Here is a 10,980-nt window from a genome sequence, read left to right on the forward strand (position 1 = left end):
AGCCGCCGACGTAGATGCAGCCCTGGTGGAGTGAGATTTGTAAACATTCGTATTGACTCCCGCGGACTTAAGCACCTGCTTGAGCCACCTTGAAATGGTTTGGCTCGTCACCTGACCATGAGGCTTCTTGTGGCTTATCCATAAGGCTTTTTCTCTCCCTCTTAAGTTGTATGTTGTGTCTATGTAATTGGCGAGGTGGTCTTGGCACACAGCCGTGGTTCAGATGAATATGCCCAGAACTCCATGACTGGAGGCGTGGTACCTGGTCTAGTTTGTTTGACCAGTCCCTGAATATGGAATGTGAAACAGTCCAATGACTCTGTCATGCTGTCGAGCCTCAGAAGGTGGAGGGATTGTACCCTTTAAGCTGACACTAGTGCCATGAGCATGACTGATTTCAGTGTAAGTTGTTCCAGCGTGAGTGCCCTGGGCGGTGGCCATCCCCTAAGGTACGTCAGCACAATGCTGACATCCCAGATCTGAGTGTACCTTGGTCTGGAGGAGTTAGTATTAAAAATGCCTCTCATGATTTTGATTCCTAGTGGATGGGACCCCAAAGCCAGTTGTCCTGCTGCTGGAACCAAATAAGCTGACAACGCACTCCTGGCTGTATTTATGGCGCTGTAGCTGAGTCCTTCCTGATGTAATCCAACCAGGAATTGCACAACACTGGTGGGTGTCGCTGTAGTGTAGGTAGTTCCTGTTTTGGAGCAATACCGTTCCCATTTTAACAGGGGAGAGAGCGAACGCAGTCCCTCACTACCACAAATTTTGCAGTCGAGTATCCCGCATTTGGGGACATCGCAGGCGTCAGCACACCCGAAGTGCAATGGGATAGCCTTGTCCTGGGAAAACCTCCTGAGTGATCAAGGTATCTCCCCTGCCAGGTAAGTATTCCTTATATTGGTCAGGTATTGTCTCCTGGTGGACTCCCGGTGGGATGCGGTCATCATGTTGATGGCGTCCTCAGACAGTCCCAGGCCCAGTAGAGGTCTTTTTAGAATCTGCAAGCCAGGAGATTGACTCTGTCATGGCACGGGTGACTAATGCCTGACACTGGGTGGATTAATAATTCCGGACTGCTGGGGACGGAATCCAATTGAATCTTCCGTAATACCCGACTGATGAGGCAGAAGGGAGGAAAAGCATAAAAGAACATTTTTCCCCCAATACAGCGTGAATGCATCAACTGCTGCTGCCTCAGGGTCTGGTTCCCAAGCGACATACGTTGGTACCTGGTGATTCAGCCTGGATGCAAATAGATCGATATCTGGTGTGCCATTTTGCTTTGTAATTTCGGCAAATATTTTGGGATTTAACATCCATTTGATGTTATCGTTAAATTTGCGTGACCTGGTGTCTGCCACTGTATTTTTGACCAATTTATCACACGATATTGACTTTATACCACACATGTGGTTGATATAAGCCACCACCGTGGTATTATCTAATTGCAACCGGACATGTGCATGATGCGTATTAGATGCATATGCTTTTAAACCATAAAACGCACCCAACATTTCTAAATAGTTGATACCCCGTGTCTGTAGGCAAGATGATTCAGAATTAGTCCATCTGCCCCCTGTGCTGGATAGCATGTTAGTTGCTCCCCAGCCCAAGGCACTGGCATCCGTTTGAATGGTTAATACTGGGTTGGAGATAATTATGGGACTGGAACTGAGGCTAATGTTCCTTGTCCACCATTGTAACTCTGTAATGGATTCAGCAGTTAAATACATGCTCGGTCAAAGTGACCTGAGTTTTGCTTTAGTTCGTGCACTTTTGTTCTTTGTAAATTTTGGTAGTGCAAAGGCCCAAATTGTACAGCTGGAAAAGCTGCTACCATTTTACCAATAGCTCTAGCTACCTGCCGTATGGTTGGCTGACGTTTATGCATTAGTTCGTGGCATGATAGTGCCAATTGTGATGCTTTCCACTTTGGCAGAGTTACAACCATGCGAACAGTATCAATCGTAAATCCAAGATAGTCCATGGTAGTGGACGGTGTAAAATTGGATTTATCTGGATGTATGACAAACCCCAAAGTTTCAAACAAACGTTTGGTGGCTGCTACTGCCAAAATAGCTGTCTCCAAGGTTTCCCTATCTAAGTACGCCATGACTATATGCTTTTGTTTTGTCAATAATGCCAAGGCGGGTTTTAAGCTTCTAGTGAAACCTTGGAGCGGAGGTTAGTCCATTTGGTAAGGCTTTAAATTGACATAGCTGTTTCATCCAGATAAATTTTTAATTATTTACGGTGCTCCTTGTGTATGGGTACTGAGTAGTAGGCATCTTTTAAATCAATGCCTGCTAGAAAGTACCCTGTAGACACAAATTCCAAAGGTTCATGTTTTGTTCTTTCAATGACACCTTTTGCTAGTAGCCTCACAAGTTCAGCTTGACCCTCTTGTTTGTCTTTGACTGAGAGGGTGAATACCCTTTGGGGTATGTGCTGAACTGGCGGAATGTTTTCATGAACAAAGTCAATTTTATAGCCATGAATGCAGGTTAGTATGTATTTGTCATTAGTGATGGTTTCCCATGCATGCAAAAAACAAGTGCAATCTCCTCCCTGTTAGTATAGAGTCCCTACTGCTCATATGCCGAAAGGTACCAGACCCACCTACCTCCATGGTGATTGGTGTTAATTCTTCTTCTGCCTCTTCGCTGGACGATGAGGTGTCTGCTGGGCTGTAGAGGGCTGCTGTTGACGTTGATGTTGTTGTTGGGGGGTGGCGCATTTTCCATGGGGTCCGCTCTGGGCCCTGGCCTAAAAGGCTTACGGGGAATGGTTGCGGACCCCGAGCTTTCACCAGTCCCATATGGTGGTTTATGACTGGTGGACGCCGTGAGGTACTGCCGCCTGGGTTTGTTAGGTCTGCTCGGTCCCAAGCCTGCCCTCACGAGACCAAAGGTCTTGGATTCTTCCTCTAGGTCTTTCACCTTTTTTGGGAGATCCTTTCCAAAAAGCAGAATTGGAGGTTCTGAACCCGGTGTTTTGCAGAGTCCCGCAAACTTAGGGTTGAGGGCAGGCTTGATAATTTCGGTAAACCATTTATTTGGTATTGAGTGGTGCACAGCAGAGCTAGTGTATCTTGCTGATTTGTGGAAATGTCCACACCATCAATGGACCGAGCATATGATGTTATCGCTGCAGTCAGTTTAAGGATTTTCTGGAGCTTCAACTCCAGGTTCCTGCCCCAAATGTCCCCAAATTTGGCTGTTTACAGCTGGTACATTTAATGATGTACAATTTTCTGGGGCTGTGTATAGCTCAAGAGCCTCATTGACCACCCGTTCTTGTAGGGTTTTTGAGGACAGGTGGTCAATGCTGGCTGCAAGTTTCGGCTCTAAAGGCCGACCCCCTCGTGGAATGTCCACGTAGCGGTTGACCACACCCAGCAGCTCTTCCTGATCCTGCACTCTGCGTACTCCGGACATCTTCAGCCAACAACCCCTCTTCTTGACCAGCCCAGACCTGGTCGCCAATGCTGCCTTCAAACGAAGGTGAGGCAATGGCCAGTGCCCCTAAAGGGCACTGCGGGAGTGCCTGGGCGATCTGGGCCCTCCCTTGGCGAGTCTGCTGCTGCTCTCAGCAGATCTCGCTGGAGCATTGCTCCATAAGCCGTTTTAGGCTTAGGCGGCTGCCAGTGCCGCTGTGTAGCGGTGTAGCATCTTCGTCTGAATCGTCCAGACACTACCGCCCGGTTCTGGCTGCAGGTACCTCCAGCCCGCTGCTCAGGCTGCACTAGCGGTGCTGGGCTCGGCTCGGTAGTTGTGCCGCCTCTTGCCCCCCCTCCAAAGAACGTTCCTCAACGGAAAACGAACGGGGGCGACTGCAAATTTCTTTCCTCTGGTCTTGGTCATCTTGGGACCTAAAGCAGACCAGAGAGAAAATACTTACGGCCACGGTAGAACTTACCTGTCGGCCCGACTTTTTAGTTTGTAGCGGGAGCACCTTGAACTCCCGTTCGTCGCGGTGCACTGCATGAACGCTAATGTCGCGCACGCGTGCTGGACGGGGTCTTCACGTAGTCACTCACGTGACTCCGAAATAAAATCCCCTTTTAGTGCGCAACATCAGCAAGCCAGATTGATTCTTATAAAAAGACTGATTTCTTTGTAAAATCTTTAAACAAAGATCCCCCTCAATGAAGGCATTATTACAGTTGTAGGTGGTATCATGGAGATAATTTACAGCAACAAGCATTATCTGTTTATTCTGCGATGAGGCTTGACGTTGTTCTTTTCAATTCAATGTGGCTGTAGATGATGGGGAAAGAAACATGAATTTTAGGAAGTTCAGATGGTGTATTGCTGTTCCCATCTATTCCTATCCATGGATTTGGAATATAAGCTTCAATGAAAGGATGTCCATTACTTGTGCATCAATAGATTGCACTGCGAAGAAAGTTGCCCCAAATATTATTTTTTAAATCGAATTTCAGCACGGAGGTCATGTCTTATCTCTTTTGGGTTTGCACAGCATCTTTTCACATCAGTATACCTGGAGAGGGACCACAGGGGTGGTTACGAGAGTTGTGTGCCAAAATTGCGTATTATTACTTGTGTCTGCATGTGTGCCCAGATTATCTGTGTGTCCATGTGAGTTTGTGTGCGGTCTCGGTTCGCCTTAGACTTCCTTGCCCTGTCTTTGCACTCAGACCTCAGTCTGCCAGGTCATGTGGTAGTTGTTGTGCACTGGCCATCCAACTCTTTAATTCATGCACAGGGATTAGTTCAGTTTAGGGATACAGCATGGAAACAGGCCCTTCGCCTCACTGAGTTCACGCCTGCTATCGATCACTTGTTCACACTCGTTCCATGTTATCCCACTTTCCCATCCACTCCTTACACACTGGGGGCAATTAACAAACCCGAGTGTCTGGGATGTGGGAGGAAACCGGAACTCCCGGAGGAAACCCACGTGGTTGTAATGAGAATGTGCAAATTCAACACATTTGGCATCCGAGGTCAGGATCGAACCCAGGTCGCTGGCACTGTGAGGCAGCAGGTCTACCAGCTGTGCCACTTTGCAGCCCCTTTCCACTCCTTCCAAAATGGGGTGGAGGGGAGTCATCCTGGACCCCAAGGGAGGGCTTAAGCTCCCGATGTATCAGGATAGTATTTGTAAAGGAAATGTAAAGATGAGTCCAATAAAGAAAAGATAATTCAGACCATGCCCTCTGTTCTCATCCCCTGCAGATCGATGCCTTTAAGAGGCCATCCTTCACCGAGTTACTGGACCAACTTGAGGATGTAGCCGAAAGTTTGGAAGCAAACAAAGACGTTCAGATCCCTGTGTGAATCTGTCAGTGCTTAACTCGGTCACAAGGCCTTATGTGAGTGATAGCAGTCACTGTTATCATATTAACTCGAGGAAAAGTGGAGCTGTGTTCTACAGGAATTGGAGAAGTATTAGAAAGGGCTGACTTTTGGATAATAATGAAAGCGCACAACATCAGTTTTTGAGCCATCACGGGGGAAAAATCCATACTCCAGGAATTATGTTGCTGACTTGGCTGTCCTCAGGCATCTCCCCCTCACTGGAAACTAAATTGAAAGGAGATGTATAATGTGCAACCACTTTGCGATTGTGTGTTTTGCACTGTTACCTAAAATCCATATCACCATAATTTCATGTGTACATTTGTAACATAATTCAGACACTAGGCAGTTCATTGAAAATTTACATTGGCATTTATTTTATTCTGGGTTACTGGGCAGGTAAGTGGTTTCATTCATTACAACGCACCTGTCGGGCTGATATGTGTATCGTTTATACTGTGCTCATACCCAAGGCAATTTTTGAGAATCGACCAATCTTTGGTATTGGTGAATTTAATGTGCAAACATCTTGGTATGTACTCTAATCAAATCATCTGCAATAATTTTTCATTAGAGCTGCTTATTTTGAATAATTTCAACCTAGAATCATAACATGTGTCAAGATCAGACATTACATAGACAACACGACCTGAAAATCTGTTTTGCTCAAAACAGAATCTCAACCAAGGTTAAGCAATAGAGTCGTATTTTAGTCCATCTTAGCACATTAAACTCAAATCCGGTTCTTGTGTAAGAAAGTGCTTCATCCATAATTATTTGTTTGAGGAACATTTCAGTGGGCTTGAATTTCCATATGGGTCTAACAGTCCATTGCCCGGAGATATAGTCTGAACCCCATGCAAGCCAATTTTGGGAACATCTCCCTGGAATAGCCAAATGCTCGTGGATTCAACTTTTGAATCCAATACTATTTACCCGTGTTGCCTTAACGAGCAATGCCTTGTCCTTCCTGGTGGATGTGAGCTGAAGTAGATAACATTGTGCCCTACAGATGAATGAGTAGAAGAAAATATTCCCAAGTCAAAATTTACAATGTGCTTCAAAGAGAGTAGTCATTGTGATGATGTGTCTGGTATTCAATGAAACGACAGTTAGTTTATCAAACTGATAAATTAGTGTACCAAACTGACATCCTACTTGTTCAAGGACAACTCAGTGGGCATAATAAAAATCAATCAACCCACTATTCTGCATATATTTTGGAAATTAATTACATGAAAATATGGCATTGGCCTACCATATTAATTGATGTCAGCATTACTCATATTGATAAATTATGACAAATGATTAATATTAACTTCAAGTGATCAATCAATTTCTCGCAGTCCAAATGTAATCTTGTGGTTCTGTTGAACCTAGCAGCGATCTGCTGAAGTCAAGGGGAGAATCTTCTGCCGCACTTAGTTATTTAAAAACTAGCAACTCTGTGACTGCAGAAAGCCCCAAAGCCCTTAAGTGTATTTTGAAATGTAGACCCTCTGTGAAAAATGAGTTCTCCTTTGCACACCAGAAAGCTTCACAGGCATAATAGCTAGATAATTGTTTTGGAAGATAAATGTTGTTTGAGGAAGAAGTAGTGGCAAGAAAATGGACTGGAGGGTATTGCCATTTGAAATCTCTCGGCCTGGGCCATGTTAGTTAATATCATTTAAATTGATGGTGTTAATGGCTTTAGCAACTTTGAGCTAGGAAGGGAGAAAACCAACAAGCTTCCCACCTGAGGTTATAGAGGCCTGGCTACTCGAAGTGCATGAGTGAACTGGGCAAGGGTAGCACTGGGTTTGAACAAGGTGCTGTGAACAATCAATGTCAGAATGACACAAATGGCAATACTCAATGGAGATATGTAGAGCAGCCAGCAGTTGTGTGCACCGAACAGGCTTATTTCAACTTCTCGAGAAGGACAAGGTGATGAGCACTGCTAATATTTTAAGATTACCATCAGTTGGAGATCAGCTACCATCAAGCAACCACCGAGTGAACAACTGAGTTAAAGACCTTCATGGGGACTGTTCAAACTATGTCACAAGATACCTCAGCCAAGTGGAGGGCATTTTGTGCAGATTACAGATGGACGTTGAATGCCTGATGGCCCAATTTTCTGGATTCAAATAGCATTTCAAATGGTGCACAACCTTTGCCACTGTTGGATTGTGCCTGTGTCCCTATTGTGATCACTGGGTGGATAACACATTGTTTTTCATGACTGACAACATACAAATCTAATTGTTGAAAGTAAAGAACAGAAATAGTTATTCTCCAGTTCCAGAAGCAACTCTGAAAGTCATTTAACACTTTTTTTTCTCTCATGCTATTCACCACAGCACACATGCAAATTAAATGTTGTTGGATGTTCTAATGTTGATTGGAAAAGTAAATCTGCAGTATTCAAATACCTAGTGCAGGACTTGGCTCATGAAGTATTTGAAAATTGGAAACAACATATTTCTTAATTGCAGTATTTTCTGCATGTTGTTTCACTTTGAGGCTAAAAGTGTTCAGAGTTAATCAGATATAATTTCATGTGCAACAGAACCACTTTCATGTGTGTCAGACTGATTAGCCTGGCCAAACGGGGAAAACCTTGCAGAGCACATTTTTAAATGAACTCACAGCTGATGTGTTTAAAATATCAGCAGAGGCAATGTCTCATGGATGACCAGTGCTGGTGGGCATTGGGCTTTGTGGGCTCTGCAGTGCCCCACGACAATGTTTCCTTGGTTAGATTGAATAGTTGAAGAAACTTGCTTCATAGAACCTGGGCCCTTTATACCCAAGATGGTGGGGACATTCAAAAAAACATTCAGGAAAGGCCCTTGGAGCTGACATTGTGCCCTTTTCTTGGCTGGCTCAGCACCAACAGAGACAGAAATGTTTTGTATTTACTGCTTCAGTGGAAAAATTAATACCAGTAGGGCACATTTTTTTTAAGCTTTAATGGATACTACCTGCAAATCTAAAATTAACATAGGGAGCTTCTGGAATCTGTCTTAAAAATCATCAGAGGCTGGTTTTTAAATTCCAGCCATAAAGAACCTAAATATATGAGAAAATGGCTTAACATTTCTACGCATAAGATGCCTTAAGACCTATCAGAAACTAGTTTAGGAAGAATCGCGAAACTGGTGGAATTGTGAAACTGGTGTGGAGTATTAAAGTGCTACATTCTTTGTGCTGTACAGAGTTCATTTCAAGAGTATTTAATTCTGTTCTTTCTGTATGCCAAGTAGTCAATGTGTGCTTTTGTTACTTATTTTAAAGAGTTTAATCACACGTTTAATTTTATTCTCTTTTTCATGTTACATTTATTTATAGTTATGAGGGTATTTTTGATACCGTTTTCAATGAGTGAATGCTGCATTTTTCTACACAATGTACAGGGCAGTTGACAGATGGTGTATATAGATAATATGAATGCTTTCTGATTAAAGCATGTGGCTTGATCAATATCTGCTGGTTGTAGATGGCTCTAAAATATTGGAAACTGTTATGGGGATCTGAACTTGTCTAAGCAACTGCTGTTTAGCTTGCGTTTGTCTTGTGCAGTTAAAACCTTGAGCTTCTTGATGCACGTTATGAAAAGTGCTTAATTATGTATATTGTTAAGATAAATATTAGTTTGCAGTCTTAGTTACTTAAAAAAATTCAAGTAGAAGCAGTAGGCAAGGACTGCGATGGGCCATTCCCCCCTTTGATACGTATAATAGCTTTAAAACAATAAAGTTTAACTGAAAAGTATGTTGCATTTCTACATTTTGTTTATTTACTGCAACGGTGAAGCCGTTCATCATAACTAGTGAGTATCAAGATTTCACTTTACCTCTGGAGAATAAATAAAATGGGATTAATAGTGGAATAGTACAAAGGGATAAAGGTTGATGGTCAGTGCTGACTCGATGGGCCAAAGGGCCTGTTCCCATTTTGCATATCTTTGACTCTATGACTCTTTAAAATTAACATTGGAAATATAGCCATTGCAAATTTCAGGTATGTCACAGAAATGTTTCAGTCAGCAATCGCCATCCAAAATCCAATTCTCCCTCATGAATGCAGGAGGACCCTTGACCTAGCTCTGCCATTCAATAAGATAATCACTGAACTGATTGCAACCTCGTCTCATAGAAACATAGAAAATAGGTGCAGGAGTAGGCCATTTGGCCCTTCGAGCCTGCACCGCCATTCAATATGATCATGGCTGATCATCCAGCTCAGTAGCCTGTACCTGCCTTCTCTCCATACCCCCTGATCCCTTTAGCAAAAAGGGCCACATCTAACTCCCTCTTAAATATAGCCAATGAACTGGCCTCAACTACCTTCTGTGGCAGAGAATTCCACAGACTCACCACTCTCTGTGTGAAGAAATGTTTTCTCATCTCGGTCCTAAAAGACTTCCCCCTTATCCTTAAGCTGTGACCTCTGGTTCTGGACTCCCCCAACATCGGGAACAATCTTCCCGCATCTAGCCTCTCCAACCCCTTAAGAATTTTATATGTTTCTATAAGATCCTCCCTCAGTCTTCTAAATTCCAGCGAGTACAAGCCCAGTCTATCCAGTCTTTCCCCATATGCAAGTCCCACCATCCCAGGGATTAATCTGGTGAACCTTCTCTGTACTCCCTCTAAGGCAAGAACGTCTTTCCTCAGGTTAGGAGACCAAAACTGCACACAATACTCCAGGCCCTGTACAACTGCAGCAGAACCTCCCTGCTCCTAAACTCAAATCCTCTTGCTATGAATGCCAACATACCATTCGCTTTCTTCACTGCCTGCTGCACCTGCATGCTTGCTTTCAATGACTGGTGCACCATGACACCCAGGTCACGTTGCATCTCCCCTTCTCCCAATCGGTCACCATTCAGGTAATACTCTGCTTTCCTGTTCTTGCCGCCAAAGTGGATAACCTCACATTTATCCACATTATATTGCATCTGCCATGCATTTGCCCACTCGCCTAATCTGTCCAAGTCACTCTGCAGCCTCCTAGCATCCTCCTCGCAGCTAACACTGCCACCCAGCTTCGTGTCATCCGCAAAAAACTTAGAGATGTTGCATTCAATTCCCTCGTCCAAATCATTAATATACACTGTAAATAACTGGGGTCCCAGCACTGAGCCTTGCGGTACCCCACTAGTCACTGCCTGCCATTCTGAAAAGGACCCGTTTATTCCTACTCTTTGCTTCCTGTCCGCCAACCAATTTTCTATCCACCTCAAAACTGAACCCTCAATACCGTGTGCTTTAAGTTTGTACACCAATCTCCTATGTGGGACCTTGTCGAAGGCCTTCTGAAAGTCCAGATATAACACATCGACTGGTTCTCCCTTATCCACTCTACTAGTTACATCCTCGAAAAATTCTATAAGATTCGTCAGACATGATTTGCCTTTGGTAAATCCATGCTGACTTTGTCCGATGATGTCACCACTTTCCAAATGTGATGCTATCACATCTTTAATAACTGACTCTAGCATTTTCTCCACTACCGATGTTAGGCTAACTGGTCTATAATTCCCCGTTTTCTCTCTCCCTCCCTTTTTAAAAAGTGGGGTTACATTAGCTACCCTCCAGTCCTCAGGAACTACTCCAGAATCCAAAGAGTTTTGAAAAATTATCACTAATGCATCCACTAT

The 10,980-nt window shown here is 43.9% G+C and overlaps 1 protein-coding gene and 1 non-coding gene across 2 annotated transcripts in view; one reads left to right on the forward strand and one right to left on the reverse strand.

Moving 5' to 3' along the window:
* Positions 1 to 9,051, forward strand: part of LOC144608506 (dual specificity testis-specific protein kinase 2) — an 83,888-nt gene extending 74,837 nt beyond the window's left edge. The window contains exon 10 of the mRNA XM_078426357.1: positions 5,208 to 9,051. Within this exon, the coding sequence (XP_078282483.1) occupies positions 5,208 to 5,309 (102 nt within the window). The 3' untranslated portion in view covers positions 5,310 to 9,051. The remainder of the gene's footprint in view (positions 1 to 5,207) is intronic.
* Positions 732 to 895, reverse strand: LOC144608561 (U1 spliceosomal RNA). The gene has a single exon (XR_013549213.1). It is a non-coding gene; the product is annotated as a U1 spliceosomal RNA (small nuclear RNA).
* Positions 9,052 to 10,980: the final 1,929 nt, after the last annotated feature.

Source organism: Rhinoraja longicauda, chromosome 31 (genome assembly GCF_053455715.1).
Source record: "Rhinoraja longicauda isolate Sanriku21f chromosome 31, sRhiLon1.1, whole genome shotgun sequence".
NCBI classification, from domain to species: domain Eukaryota; kingdom Metazoa; phylum Chordata; class Chondrichthyes; order Rajiformes; family Arhynchobatidae; genus Rhinoraja; species Rhinoraja longicauda.